The sequence below is a fragment of the Podarcis liolepis genome, assembly GCF_965112155.1.
Source record: "Podarcis liolepis genome assembly, chromosome: 8".
Taxonomy (NCBI): Eukaryota; Metazoa; Chordata; class Lepidosauria; order Squamata; family Lacertidae; genus Podarcis; species Podarcis liolepis.
The window spans coordinates 47117575-47134103 of NC_139560.1; the positions used below are offsets into that span (position 1 = coordinate 47117575).

The 16529-nt window shown below is 40.8% G+C and overlaps 1 protein-coding gene across 3 annotated transcripts in view; it reads right to left on the minus strand.

The window, feature by feature from the left end:
* Nucleotides 1-16529, minus strand: part of MYOM1 (myomesin 1) — an 83823-nt gene that overhangs the window by 64731 nt on the left and 2563 nt on the right. Inside the window, exons 1-2 of one of the 3 annotated variants that reach the window (XM_083518476.1) lie at nt 6320-6852; nt 3462-3870 (exon numbers count right to left, since the gene is read on the minus strand). In XM_083518476.1, coding sequence (XP_083374602.1) covers nt 3462-3832 — 371 coding nt within the window. In that variant the 5' untranslated portion in view covers nt 3833-3870; nt 6320-6852. Of the gene's footprint in view, nt 1-3461; nt 3871-6319; nt 6853-16529 lie in introns of those variants that run through there. The other 2 variants (XM_083518474.1, XM_083518475.1) reach the window with 2 other exon arrangements.

The window sequence follows — 16529 nt, forward strand, 5'->3', positions numbered from 1 at the left end:
TACTAGTCTAAGGTTGGAGACTCAGCTATTTCATATTCTATCTCCTAAGTGACAAACATAGTTAGACAGATCTGATTTAGCAGAAAGATGAATAAGAACCCTGCAAAAGACTGATAATTTTATTGAATGAATGAGGTTTTTCTCCTGTCCCATCTTCCACAACTTTGCTTTGTCTGCCGCATGACAAATGAATGAAGTAGCCTAGCTTTATTCCATGCACTGGATTGGGTAAGATTATCTGACATTAAGGTGTCCTCGACTGTAGGGTCAAGTTGAGAGCCTTCCAAATGTTGGCCATAAGCCATGAACAGGTTTAGGGCACATAAAGATCTGTGCACGATATTTAGCACATTAGAGAAGCTTGCTGAATAAGCATTAATCAAACACTGAAACGCAAGGTATATAGCCGCTTTCAACTAATCTATAAAGAAAAAAAGATACATATATTTTTACTATAAACAAAAATAAACACACACTTCAGATTATGTCCTAAACCACTTGATGGCTTGTAGGCACTGAGCAAAACATAAGAAAGCTTGACAGCAATACAGTGGTAACTTGAGTTACAGACACTTCAGGTTACAGACTCCACTAACCCGGAAGTAGTACCTCGGGTTAAGAACTTTGCTTCAGGATGAGAACAGAAATCGTGCTCCGGCGGTGCGGTGGCAGCGGGAGACCCCATTAGCTAAAGTGGTACCTCAGGTTAAGAACAGTTTCAGGTTAAGAACAGACCTCCGGAATGAATTAAGTTCTTAACCCGAGGTACCACTGTACTAGGAAAGGCCCTAGAACCTTTCAGTCTGTGAACACTCAGAAAAGGATGCTGTGATTACTAAGACCCTATTTTTCAGCAGCTGGCTCTAAGCTTTAAGGATCTGCTAGTTAGGAATCAAATGACCAAATATTCTTCTCCATACCTAAACTGATGACTAATGACATAGTTCATGACATGTAAAAGGGAACATCTTTATTTATACTTCTGGGCTGCTGGAATTCTCTTTGGCCAAGACACAAAATGCTTTGGTGTGTGGCTATAGACTTTGCTGAGTAAATCACCACAAGAGTCAAAACCACAGTGTGCATGTGTGAAATCAATATTGTTTGATCATCACAATCTGGAAGAGCAGGACATATCTGACTTCCCATGGTAAGCACAAGGTTTTCAGGGTGGGCTATCTCTTTAATTCTGTTATGCCATACTCCCTAAGGCAGGCATTTTGTGCTAGACCACCCATCCTCCATAGCAGTTGTTTTGTGACTAGAGCCTCCAGCATATCCCTCAAAATTCAAAATGTGCCCACTGGTCCAAAAAGGCTTGGCAACCCATACTATAGAATGGTAGGAAAGAGCAAAAATAAAATGTAAGAATCTTGACTTGAAGAAGACATTTTTGCAGTAAATAATCTTATAAATATAATCACTTAAGAGCAATTATTATTGCAGGAATCGAGTTCAACCTTGAATGTTTACTACTGTACTTAAAACTCTTTGCCAAAGCTGAAACAACACAGCCAGTTAAATAATGAATGGAATCATACTTTCATCAACACCAGCAATTCAGTTATAAAGGTCACATACTGAGCACTTCAGTCCAAGTAAGCACATACCAGCCTAAATCCCGATCACAAACAATTAGATAATTACTTCTGGCAAGATTATTTTTTTAAAACCTGCTGAGAAAGAGGACATTTCAATGGGATTTCACAACGGTATTGGATTTCCAGATTCAGTGCCAGCTTCTTCCAGTGATCAGAATACGTACTCAGGCAGCGTTGATGGCATCATGATTGGTCCTTGCCCATCCTCAGATACTTAAATTACTATCTTTGGCTATTCTGCTATCAATTAAGGCTGATGTATATTTATTTTACATGCATGTTTATTTAAGACAACTAGCAAACATCTAGATTCATCACATCTGTTTCAATTTTCCTACTATATTATAGAGGAAAACCATGCTCTTAACCCTCTTATGGGCAGGCAGATGTATGTCACATTCTTCCAGTGTTTTCTTTTTCTTATGAAAAGTTAATGGAAGACTCTGTGTTTGAGGGCTCATTCACACTGAAGTTTAATGTAGATTTGAAGTTACTTCTGTGTCTATATTTTTTTGGCATCCACACAATACTGTACTCTCATCCAAGTGGCAGCCTGCATTCCCACACCCCCCCCCCAAAAAAAAATTTGGATTGTCCTGATCTGCAGATAATCTGCTAAGGGAAGAAAACACCATATATAATTGCATGTTACCCAACTGTGGGTGCATTGTGCGGACAGGCTATTTTACATGTGTGTTCACATGCTGGGTTCTACCTATCATCACACAACCCTACTTCCATTTTGTTTCCATCAGCCCAAAGGAAAGAATTCAGCTTGGCAATCTGGTATATTGAAAAACCTGTGGGTTTAAAAAAAGTGCATGTGTGCAGATAAACAAATACATGTGCGCATTCCGACAATGGACCTCAGGTTTTCAGAAAAGGAAGTGCTAACTGAGGGGAGGAGATAACACCGCACAGCATGAATACGTACCACCAAGCACCACCTACCAATGTGGACGGAGAAACAATGAGATAGATTTCAGAGGCATAAAACTGAAAATGTGGATGAAGGTGTACAAATGCACACATGGAAACAGCATACCACATATAAATTTGTAAACCACTTTGAAGTTTTCTTTTTTGTGTTTTTTTTACAATCAACCAGTGTATAAATTTTATGAAATAAAATAAATAAATAAGTAAATAAGTAAAAGTAACGCCCTCATGTGAGGACGGCCTGAGCTGAGGAACTGTGAAAGGAGGAGCTAATGAAATCATTTCCCTCCAGCCATTAATCCAATCAAAACCAAGGCCTCATTTCACCCATGGGGGTGGAAATACATACATTTTCATCCTGCATTGAAAAGAAGCTGGGGGAAAGAGCTCTTTCCAAGCTTCCAAGCCTTCTTCAAAATCCCTGCAGCAAACTGCTGCATGTCTTTGCCTGTGTAATATCTAGGCTCAGAAGACCCATAGAAGAGACAAATACCATACCTTTGTAGGAAGGCTGTAAAGCGTAAAAAATTATGTCTAAGAATAGCAAATTATTCCAGCAAAGAAATACAGTGGTACCTCTGGTTGCGAACGGGATCCGTTCCGGAGGCCCGTTTGCAACATGAAAAGAGCGCAACCCGCAGCGTCGCGTCTGCGCAGGTTGCAATTCATCGCTTCTGTGCATGCGCGAGTGGCGAAACCCGGAAGTAACCCTTTCCGGTACTTCCAGGTCGCCGCAGGACGTAACCTGAAAGAATGTAACATGAAGTGGACTTAACATGTGGCATGACTGTACATATGATGATACATCACAGAACCTGCTTCTGCTCCAACTGAAGCCAATGGGGTGTTTGTCACTGAACTGAATGAAAAAGGAGTAAACATTTCCTTGCAAATGAGCAAAAATTTTGTGTTTCACCCTACCCTCGACTGTAGGTTTCATATCCAAGGCGGTAGGCTTCAGCTTTCTTATTGACCAACTCAGATCCATGATGGTAGGCTTCCGCTTTCTTACTCATCAATTCAGATCCTAGACTGAGGGCTGAAGATCTTTTACTGTGAGCTGCTGATTCATGGGCATAGGATTCTGCCAATTCATGGCTAGATGCTGCAGACTGCTGGCCATGGTGGTAGGCCAATGCAGCTTCCTTACTATAGGCGGTAGATCCATGAGTGTAGATGGCAGATTTGCGCTTCTCCTCCCTTTGGTACTGACTTAGAGTGGACTCCAGCTCCTTGTGGCGATATGCACGATCAAAATGTTGATGATGCCTCTGGTAGAATGGTAAAGACATCCTGGATTTCTCTTAGCTCAGCCCACACTTTTGATGTTCTGTAAAAACAACAACAAAAAACCATAAGTTATATAGCATGTATGACTATGCCATTATGGTTGGGGTTTTTAATGTCATAAGCTGCCTTGAACATGGTTCTAACTATGGAAAGTCAGCATACAAATAAAATCATGTATGTATGTAAAGGTAGAGGTAACAGACCCCTGGATGGTTAGGTCCAGTCAAAGGTGACTATGAGGTGCGGCACTCATCTTGCTTCAGGCCGAAGGAGTCGGTGTTTGTCCACAGACAACTTTCCGGGTCATGTGGCCAGAATGACTAAACCATTTCTGGCGCAACAAAACACCGTGACGGAAGCCAGAGCACATGGAAATGCTGTTTGCATATGTATGTATGTATGTATGTATGTATGTATGACATGCTCAATAATTTTTCAGTGATCATAATTAATCCAACCAAGATAAATTCAGATAAATACTGAAGGGAAGATTGTGGGTGGTATTCACCTATGTCTTACTCAGAGCAGACCCTTGAAATTAAACAACTTGACTAAGTATGGTCCATTTAGTTCAATGTAACAATTGTAATTAAAACTTAGTTGAATACCACACTGTGTCATGGTTATGCTTCACTGGGCTCATCTACCTGCAAGCAAAATATGATAAATAGTAGTTACAGCATGTATGAGTATTTAAGTGTATGAAAGAGAAACTTTCACAAGGACATAAGTAAAAAAGTGCACACAAAATCCATTTTAACATTCCATTTATATAAGAAGAACATAATTCAGCTGAAGTTAAGAAGAACATTTATGTCCACACAGTTGTAGATTTTGAGTTTTATAACTTTCTATGAAAATTTGAGACACTTGTAGAAAAAAGCAAAATATTAGTTTCATCCCATGTGGCAATTCCTAGGAAAATCACAAAATGCTCTTTAAAAGCATCTGGTTACTCTTGTAGCACTTTGGTACAGGAATCTTTTGTCTAACTCTTCTAAAATTAAAATAAACTTTGTGTATTTTTCTTTTCTATTTCTTTTCTGTTTTTTTAAAAAATCTAACTTTCAAATCACATTTTCAGTATTGTGATTTCAACATTACGTTCCAGATTCTGCATTCCAAAATCATCTTCTTGTGACCATCTCACACAGTTACATTTGGAGAGACCCAAGATGCAAAACTGCAGAGTAGAGTCAGTACTCCAAATACAGCCATTTGCAAAGCAGTTATTCTGAACCTTAGCATTCACAATTAAATGTGTGAATCCAAATTATAATTCCAGTATGTATAAATTAACTCATACAGTGCTTATTATTTCATGTTCTGCACTGTATGTATGTCTGTTTCCTTCACTATTCATATATGCATTGTTTGCATAACTGCAGTCTGTCTTATCTTAGTATAATTAACAGGCTGTATCAAGGCCCCATGGTTCAACCCAAGGTTTCCAACACTGAAGATCTACCAACATAATTATGACTTTGTTCAAGATCCACTTGTTGACGCCCACCATCAGTACACACACACAGCCTTAAGCCTCTTCTGCTGCATTTTCCCAAGCACCTGCTGTTAGTGGCTCAGTGATTAAATCACAAGGCTTCCTCAATCTTCAGTTTGAAAATTATTATTCATTCTGTGACTGGCCATTAGTTTTATCTTAGGCTTTGGAAATGCTAGATTCTGTGTGCATGGTAATTCTTAGTGCACACATTTAAAGAGGCATGTGCAGTAAAAATACCTACCGGTAATCTGCCAATAATTTAACTACTATGATTAACCTTTTATATGTTAATGTAGGGCTAAATAAATGTACATTAACAGGAGCAGTATCATGATGGCAGACTTCTCACTGGCCTATGTATGTTCATTAAAGCATGTGTAGAAAGTGGCCACACATACTTGTGCCAGACAGCTGTTTGCACAAAGGTTTGAACATTATAATGAATATAATTTGAACATTATATATATATATATATATATATATATATATATATATATATATACATATATATATATATATACACACACACACACACATAATATAATTTGAACATTATAATGAATACATTGCACATAGGTTGTGCATTGTGTTGGTATTCCCCTCTAACAAGGGCTGTAATATTTTAATATTATGGGAATCTTAAAACACATAGAGAATCTAATCACTTGAACTGTTTTCATCTGAAGACATTCTGAAGTAACTATCACACACAAGCAGAAAGCATTTTAGAAGAGAACTGTTACACAACTTTCTAGTGGCACCATTAACTCATGTTTCATTTGAAAAGTACTTTAGCGGTATGTTACAATAGGTGAGCTGCTAAATATTTCGCATTACTTTGTTTTTTCTTGAAGGTTCACTCTTAAGATTTCTCCAATCTGCTGTTGAATCCATAATAGAAGAAAATAGCAAGATAATACTGGTCCACATTTATAACATACAGAACACGTTTGACAAATAATGTCTCTGGACATTGCATACTTACCAGTAGTCAAATTAAGAATGATAGAATTTCAGTCTTCTACAAGGATGAATGAGAAGAAGGGAGAAATCCAGCAAAAGTTCAATCCAGCAGAGTGGCTGACAGGACCAGGGTTGAGGGACCCTCAGGTCCAGAACAAAAATAATGACTGTAGTCAGTGGAATGTGAAAGCAACACTCCCAACCTTTTATGGCTGGAAAGGCTGTTAAATATAGCAGCAGCAAAGAGGGGGAGAGAGAGACAGAGTGCTATCCCTCCGCAAATATATGACAGCAGCTTCAAGCTACAAGTCTTCCCTCTCTCAAACCTAACGAAATTGAGTCCTAAAGCCTTCTGCCAGCTCCTAAATGATGTCAACATGGCTGTGCAACTGACATTCATTGGTTTAAGTAATGAAGGAAAATCTGTTGCTCCATAAACCTAATTTAAAAATAAGTTGCCACTGTACTGACAGAAGCCAGTGTTACAGTAGTGTGACATTAATAAGGACTCCTGAATGTTCTTCTGCCCAGTTCCATCACAGGATGCTATTAACACAAGTGTTGATATATCTGCTGTGAACTGAATTTAGCCAAGGTAATTTGGAAGTGTGAAGGTAATTAGGAAAGCTGAACTGTGGGTTTCGGGGGGGGGGGATTCTGTGATTTCTTAACAAGTTGTCAGATTTTATAATCTGATAGAATCATAGAATTGTAGAGTTAGAATGGACTCTGAGGTTCATCTAGTCCAATCCCTTGCAATGCAGTAATTTCAACCAAAGCGTCCTTGACAGAGGGCCATCAACCTCTGCTTAAAAACCTCCAAGAAAGGAAAGTCTACCACCTCTCATGGGAGTCTGTTCCACTGCCAAACAGCTCTTACTGTCAGAAATTTCTTCCTGATGTTTAGTCAGGATCTCCTTTCTTGTAATTTGAACCCATTGGTTCGGGTTCTAGCCTCTGGAGCAGGAGAAATCAAGCTTGCTCCAACCTCCATGTGACATCATGGATATTTAGATATTTGAATATGGTTTTTCATTTCCTAAAAGAATACCTGCTGGTTGAAAACAGAATGTGTATCTTCTCTCACATTGTCCTTTTAACAAAGCCATCACTGGTCTCTGAGCAAGAGGCTGACGATACTGATTTGGTTGAAGAGTGCATGAAAGGAGTAGATACCACGCTTAACCTGGCAGGTTTGGGAAATGAGACAGGTTTTGTCCATATTTGAATTAGGTCTGAATCCATGTTTATTGCTTTGAACTTCCTCTCACCAATCCACACAGGAGTGTATTTGCTGTTGTAGTTAGAATGAATCAGCCCTGAATATCCATATTGGCAGCCATTCCCATTGCTATTTAGATTCCTGCTGATTTTGCTTGTTAATTGTCTCATCAGTTACAGTTGGCTGCTCCATTCCACTCTTTTATGTTAGTTTCTTGAGGTGGCATTGTCAAAATAGGGACAGATAACTTTTTTTAATTTAGAAAAACTGATCTGGTTTGTGTGGAATACTCATTTAGGGAAAAATATATTCTTTGTTCTCCTAAATTACTCTGTGCACAAATTAGATCAGTCTTTCCTTCCTGCCTTGCTGCTGCAAAACTAAACCTTTTTGAATCTGTGGGTGCCTGTGGCAGGGCAGGGGTCAGATAATGATACAAGTTGGGGAGTCAGTGGGGCTGAGGCGCCCTTTCAAGTTCAGGAATTGGCATGGTGGTGGGAGTAGGTGGTGGCTTTGTTGTGTCTTTATCTACCATGACTTCTGCCAAATGATTATCACCTTCTCCCTACATGCAAGCAATCAAGACCCCCATTCAGGCTTGAACAAGGAAAGCAGCTGGGAGAGAGAAGGTAGCAGTGGAGAGCAAGGAGAGAGGTCCAAGTCAGGTGCTATGAAAGCAGAGCTATCCTCTGTTGTTGTTGTATAGTTGTGTCCGACTCTTCGTGACCCATGGACCAGAGGACACCAGGCACTCCTACCTTCCACTGCCTCCCCCAGTTTGGTCAACCTCATGTTGGTAGCTCTGAGAACACTGTCCAACCATCTCGTCCTCTGTCGTCCCCTTCTCCTTGTGCCCTCAATCTTTCCTAACATCAGGGTCTTTTTCAGGGAGTCTTCTCTTCTCATGAGGTGGCCAAAGTATATATTTTTTTCTTTACAACAAAGGAAAGTGTCGAGTTACAGCTCGGCATCCAAAGAAAAATCAGTCTCACACCATGATAGGTTCCGAAATATGGCTGCTCCTAGGGAAATATGGCAGCTCCTAGGGCTAATGCAGCACAGCTTTTATTGTGTGAAATGTGTGAAATAGAAAGATACAAAAAATACAAATCAAGCAATTTGTTCTAGCCAGCAGATAAAGACCTTGGTACTAGACCATGCGAGCGATCAGGCCATGCTACGTTAGCCAATCATATGGGACAGCACGAGCTGTTCACGCGCTATTCATGCTCCAAGGATGCTTCTAGCTATGAGATCACCCTGTAACAATAAGAACTTTGCTCATGCTCTCATGTACAAGCAATCATTTTCCCACATGTCCTCTTTTCTTGTTTATATTGTTAGAGGAAAAGAGGGACCATTAGTCCAAATCGTACACTTCATTGCCTAAGCGTCTGCACTTTGCAACATAAATTCCTCTTGTAACCCCTGTGGTGGGCCGTGGTCGGTACCACCATGCAGTGCATTGGGAAATCAAAGAGGGTATGCATTGAATGCAACAACACACCATGATGAAGCCAGCAATACATGCAATTACAATCAATAATATTTTTCTTAACCATAATCCATTAGGTAACCAAGAAGACAACCAATCCCATGGATCAAAACCTTCAGGTGGATTTAAAGGATTATGAGCTATCATCTGTTCCATATAATCAATAGTAGCAGAGATATTGGTCGATTGATCAGTTATATACATGCAGCAATGAGAATGAATTAAGGCACAAATTCCACCTTTAGAAGCAAGGATCACATCTAAAGCATAATGATGTTGAAGAACTACATTTCTTATTTCTGATATTTCTTTGTTAATCATTTTTAAAGCCAAAATGGTGGAATTAAACAAATTTTCTGTCCAGTTTGCCAATTTATGCAAATCACGGTAATTCATGGCTGCACCTAAAGAAGGCAGAAGGGACCTAGAGATGGCTGTCCCTGTTAAACTTATACGATTGTCCTTCATATTATTGCTAATCTTAAATGAAGCATTTACTGGAATGCTAGAATACCACCATCAAAAAAGCTTCAAAGCTTTGAGAAGCTTTTAAAAATCATTTTTCTCAGCAGCTAAAAAAAGGCACTAGCCAAGCATAGTCCGCTTCAAGCATATTCTGCTTGCTGTAACTAAAAAGGATTGCAACAAGGTCGAGAACAGAGCCCATTGTATTCGCGGGCCTTGCTAAAGAACCACATTGCAACTTGATTTCTGTCCGGGAACCATGCCAAAGCACAAAAATGAAACAACTGGAACACACTAAAATCACCTCACCCCCTCCCTTGCCAAGAGTCCACAATAGTTCCAAGACAGCCCTCTGTACATGCTCAGAGGAACACATCATAAGGCAGGACTCCTGAGGGAGGAGAGAGAAAAAAAATCTGGGGGGTAAAATCCAAGTGATGTCAATAAGGATGAGAACAGTAAATTAGTCCAATGGCTGTTTCCGAGCAATCTGTGTGATATTTCGTGGCTCGATCATTGGCATGTAAAAACCACAATCCAGAAGAAGTCACACAACCATTTCTGCAGATACAGGAGCCCATTTGCTGTAAATAAGTCTGATGTATTGCTCCCTGTACTGCTGAGTCAAAAATCCAAGCCCAATGAAACGTGGTGACACAGATGGGATGGTCGCTATTAGGAGGCAGCAAAACTGTAGTGATGTTTGGTGGTTGAAGTGGCTTCCCAGGGAAAAGGGCGGCCAATGCAGTAGGGATGAAGATGGCCTTTCAGCGTGCCAGGAAACACTGGAACAGCTGTGGAAGAGCCTCTTCCATTGCAGAGGTGACTGTGATCTTGTCTGCTGGATCCTTATGTCCTTTAAGGGCAGAAAATAGTGGAGACAAAGTAGAGGTGGGCAGGTCCAAATAACTCTTTATCCAATTCAGCTGTCCAAGAATTTGTTGTAAATCCACCAGTTTAAGATCAGGAAACTGTAGTTGAGGCGTGACTGGAATGGCTGCAGATGCTGTCAGCTTGTGTCCCAGGCACGTAATAGGTAAAGTCCGCTGGATTTTCTCCTTAGCCACTGTCAATCCAACAGGTTGTAGCCTTTGCAGGATTTTGGGACACGGCGGAGGACAAGGCCGTGGCTAGCAGGCCGTGGCTAGCAGTGTCCACTGACTGGCAGGCTTTAAGGATATCAGCAATGGCTATATTTGATGTTGCCATTAGAAGGCGCAGTGCTTGCTTAAAGTCCTCATTTGTAAGCTGGCGTACAATCAGTTCTTGTGCTGCCAGGTCCTGAACTTGCCACTTGAGGGTATTATACAAGCGATCAACAAATTGTCCATAGGGCTTTGTAGGATCCTGTCTGATGCTTCCCCATCGGCCATCTCGCTCATTCCTGTCATCAGGGACAGAGGCCAGAGCCTCTTGGGCTGAGGCTGTGGTGGCTGCCCAATACATAGGATCAAGGGCCAACTGTTGGGCAATAGGAAGAAAATTGCCTCCTCCCGTCAGCCCATCGAGAACATCGGTTTGGGTCAGCATGACGGGGGCTGGGGGTGCAGGAGCAATCACAGGAAAGTGATTTGGAGTATCAGAATCAAAAGGCAACAACGGAGCAGTGGTACAAAGAGTCTCTTCTTGGAGAGGAATAGTAGGAGCGGTGCCAAATGCCTTGGGCGGAGGAGGTGGAAGAACGGGGGGTGCTGCAGAATTTGAAGAATGCAGGGGAGTGACAGGATGAGGCGGAGAGAGAATGTCCGGCGGTTTAGGAGGTAGGTTTGAGGCAGGCAAAGCGGGAACCGGGGGGGCGTTTGAAGAAGCTGTTCCAGCAGCCAGAAGAATGTTTGAGGGAGTTAAGCACGACATAGCTTTGTAGACGTTACCCCAGGCATGCAAAACCTTTACATCAATCTGCGGATGATTTTGAAAGAAGTGTCCAATTTTTTTCCAATCGTCTAACTCCCAATTTCCGTCCTGGGGGAACCACGGACAGTGAGTGTCCAGGGCTTTTATAAGGGACTTAAGGTCAGCTTTCCGAACAGCAAGGTTGTTACTGGCCAAAAGGAATTTAAGGTCTTTAAAAATTTTTTTCTGTGGTGCAGAGAGAGATTTTCCCATGATTGCAAGAGTTGCAAAAAGAGCAGGGAGCACTTACCGAGGGATCCGTAGGAGGATGAGAGAGAGGCGCCTTTTGCCCTGTCCGGGCGGAGATAAGTGCTGATAAGTCCGTAACGTAGTCCAGAATCACATTCACACGGGAGCTCTCACCGGGGATCCACTACGTGGATGAACGACGCGTCTGCAGCCCTTGCGGGGCGAGGTGAGAGCTGAACGTTGTACACACGGGAGCACTCACCAGGGATCCACTACGTGGATGAACGACGTGTTGGTGAGTGCTGAATAATGAAAAACAGGCAGTCACACGGGAGCACTCACCAGGGATCCACTACGTGGATGAACGACGTGTAGGTGAGTGCTGAATAATGAAAAACAACGTGAAGTCCGAAGGCAGTCACACGGGAGCACTCACCAGGGATCCACTACGTGGATGAACGACGTGTTGGTGAGTGCTGAATAATGAAAAACAACGTGAAGTCCGAAGGCAGTCACACGGGGCACCAAATGTCGAGTTACAGCTCGGCATCCAGAGAAAAATCAGTCTCACACCATGATAGGTTCCGAAATATGGCTGCTCCTAGGGAAATATGGCAGCTCCTAGGGCTAATGCAGCACAGCTTTTATTGTGTGAAATGTGTGAAATAGAAAGATACAAAAAATACAAATCAAGCAATTTGTTCTAGCCAGCAGATAAAGACCTTGGTACTAGACCATGCGAGCGATCAGGCCATGCTACGTTAGCCAATCATATGGGACAGCACGAGCTGTTCACGCGCTATTCATGCTCCAAGGATGCTTCTAGCTATGAGATCACCCTGTAACAATAAGAACTTTGCTCATGCTCTCATGTACAAGCAATCATTTTCCCACAGGAAAGTCCAATGCTGTAAAGATAAAAAAATTGCACAGGAACTTGGAATGTAAGATCCATGTGCAATGGTAAGCTGGATGTAGTCTCTTCCCTCTAAATCTCACTTATTCCCTATCAAACTGCCACTAGTGCCAGTTCTATATAAATCTTCCATGAAGTTTTGGTTCAGTCTCTTTTAGCACTAAGCATTCCAGTCCTCATCTCCCTGGTTTGGAGGCTTCAAACATTTTCACATAAATACACTGCCTCACATGCAACCTTTTGATCTCTTAAAGCAGCTGCCACTTCTTTCAGTATGTTCGTTGCCAAGTTCTATCCTATCCTCACTTAGACAACCTGAAACATTTACATCATCATCACTAATGGATGAGTTGACCATAATTGGATGATTTCAACTTTATTCCAGCAGTTGGTTTAAAATCCTGTCAAAAGGAGGATGGCCATGCAATGTTTAAGTAACTCTGAAATTCCACAGTTTATAGGAAGCTAAAATTTTGCAAAGGTGGGAATTTGTGCATAACCCCTCAAAACTAGGAAGCAGCATGCATAATCCAGACCTAAATTCCCTTTAGACATGGTGATCATTTTACTGAACTTTAGTTCCATTTGCACTGCAAATGGTGTGACATTTTTGTTTCTGTTACCAGAGAATCAAAGTGATCAATTTCCATATCTGTGAAGATTCTTTATATGCATTTATATTCCAACTGTAAATGGAGAGTTAGCAGCAGTACATACATTGTTTATCTGTCTGAAATAATAAATTTACTATGAAGAAGAAAGGGCTAATGAGACAAGTACAGTTAGTAGCTATGTAATCTTAGCTGTCTTTTAACGATTTAGCAGTCCAAGCACATTGACTTCTACCCAAAAGGTGCCCTTGAATAAATATTCTCTGGGTGTTTTGTGAGCAATATAAGGATCAGAAAAGAAAATGGATCCTGTTGATGTATGGTTTTGAAAATGGATATGATATTGCTAGGGAAAATTGGTGTCTGTGAATCCAGGAATCTCAGTTCAAGAATAGAAGGTATGCACTTATCTACAGACTGCACCAAAATAGTACACTATCTTTATGGTACATTGCTAAGAGTAAGACCCCTCCCTTTCTTATTTCTATTTCAACAGATGAACAGCTGACTGCAGTTTAGTTAACATTTCCTTGCAGCAAATGCTTTGATGTCTATTGTAAGCCATAACTGAATATTTAAGATAGAAACCATGCATTCCTTTGGCCCTGCTTCCTCTTCTATAGAAATCTTATATTAATGGCGTGATGAATAGTGATTTTCTCAATTTGAAATACCTAGGGAGGACCCAAAAAGTTTTATATTACATTTTTTAAGGGATCCCACATTATTAGAAACATTAATCATATAATTTTAGTCAATAACAGACCAAACTATTAAATTTGCATGGCAGTTAAAAAAAAAGTTTTGAAGAGCAGACATTTGTTGTTTTTATATGATGAGTACATATGTCATGGTAGGGACCAACTGAGAAGAGGTAGTCCCTCCTATGTAAGGGGGAAAATACCGTATTTTTTGCTCTATAAGACTCAGTTTTTCCCTCCTAAAAAGTAAGGGGAAATGTGTGTGCGTCTTATGGAGCGAATGCAGGCTGCACAGCTATCCCAGAAGCCAGAATAGCAAGAGGGATTGCTGCTTTCACTGCGTAGCGATCCCTCTTGCTGTTCTGGCTTCTGAGATTCAGAATATTTTTTTCCTTGTTTTCCTCCTCCAAAAACTAGGTGCGTCTTGTGGTCTGGTGTGTCTTATAGAGCGAAAAATATGCTGCTTATCTTAATATAGTACTTGCCATTTGCAGTTTTTCTTCCCAGAGAGGTTGTGGAATTCTTGAGCTTCTGAAGGAAGTTTTGGGTGGATGAAGTTGAACAAACAGAGGCTTAATTCAGACAAGATTGGGGGAAGAAACTGGTCGGGGAAAACAGACTATTCTGGATGGAAGCCTGCAACAGGTCTTAAGACAAGAATTGCACTCCTCCTGCAAGACCCACTATGCAGATTGGGAGTTCTACTGAAGTTAGCACTAACTGGGACAGCTCAAGTGGTAACGGTAATCAGGAGTGCTTTTTACCAACTCAGACTAATGTCAACTGCATCCCTATCTGGAGAGGACAGGCCTTGCCTTACTAAGTAACTTATTTTATTACCTTGGAAATCGCACTGTGCAGTGCATTGATGCCTGGGTAATAGAACTCCTAGAATTGGCATCTTGAATTAGAGTGCCTCATTCAGTCAACTCAGTGAAAACTGGTGTTTAACCCCATAAAAAGTTATCCCTTGACCAATGTCTGTTTTGGAAAAGAACTGATGGCTTTACAGAAAGTCTACTTATTCCTAGCTACTGGACATATGATGACATAGCTGGCTGCCTCAGTTATTTAGTGTGGAACAACCCTGTCATAGATCCTTTCAGGACCAAGGTCAATTTTGCGTTAGAAAATTCCCTGTACTCTAAAGTAATTCATATACAGTGGTACCTCAGGTTACAAACATCTTGGGTTACAGACTCCGCTAACCCAGAAGTAGTGCCTCGGGTTAAGAACTTTACCTCAGGATGAGAACAGAAATTGTGTGCCGGTGGCACGGTGACAGCGGGAGGCCCAATTAGCTAAAGTGGTACCTCAGGTTAAGAACAGTTTCAGGTTAAGAACAGACCTCCGGAACGAATTAAGTTCATAACCAGAGGTACCACTGTACTGAAAGGCTATATACTTTCAGTACACAACCTTTCTCCTGTTACTTGCTTATTCTGGGAGGCCTTGTGCCTTTATTTTTCTCTTGCAGGCTGTTCAAAGACGCATGGTGCAGAGTGCAACAGTATGGCTTGCTCCAGTTCATTCCAACCTTTGCAGACACCTTGGGGAATTGCTATTTCAGCTGGAGTATCACCAGCTAAATATCTCCATCTCATGATCCTTCATTTGTGGTTTTCAATCAAAACCTGTCTCTGATGGGAGAATTTTATATATGGGAATATCACTGCTATTTGGAGGTACCATGATTAGCCACAAAAAGCAAATAAAGGCTTTTCAACATTTGTGCTGTTCTTTGTTTGAAATGCTAAGATTTCATCTTCATGGAATCATGGATTGTGCATAATGACATGAAATTTCTTTTCCCAGAAACATTTTAGCTGCAATGTGTATGCGTATCAGAATTCATTTTGTCTTCAAATGAAATGTGTTGTTTATTTTAATAATATTGCCATTATTAGCATGGCTATAAATATATCAAAATTATGTGTACATTATTATGCTTGTACCATACTCTTTCTCCAAGGCGTTCAGGGTGGTATGGATATATGGGAAATTAATGGAAAGCCATATTTATCTTTCCCATTTCTTATTCTGATTATTAATGCTAGGCTATACAAGTAGGGTTCCTGACCTACTTGTGCCTTATCTGCCACCTGCTGGCAGAATGGGGTACACAATATAAATTTGTTCCTCAAGAGTACTGGTTGGTTTGAAGCCTATTTGCAACTTAGGTCTTTAAAACATATTCAAAGCACATTTTCTCCCCCAAAGAACCCTGGAAGTTTGTTAAGGGTGCTGGAAATTGCAGGTCTGTGAGGGGCAAACTGCAGTTCCCGTGAACTGTTCATCCAAGCATGGGCTGAGGCTGGAAGTTGGGTCTGACCTAGATTGCAAGTGTATCCCCATCAGGAAAAAAATAAAGAAAAGAAAAAAACCATATTGCAGAATCCTTATATGTTTCTCTGTATTTATATACTGGGGACTTACACCAACCACAATATTTGGTTCAAACTACCAATCCCTTCTTATTTTCACCACTATACAGTGGTGCCCCGCAAGACGAAATTAATTCGTTCCGCAATTTTTGTCGTCTAGCGAATTTTTCGTCTTGCGAATCACGAAATCCCATAGGAATGCATTGAAAATCAATTAATGCGTTCCTATGGTCAAAAAAAGTCCAAACAAAGCCAAATTTGGTACAACAACAGTTTATTAACTGCTCTTTAAAGTCACACATACTGTAAAGAGCAGTTCAAAAATTTAAGGGAAAATAAATTAACTTTATAAACAA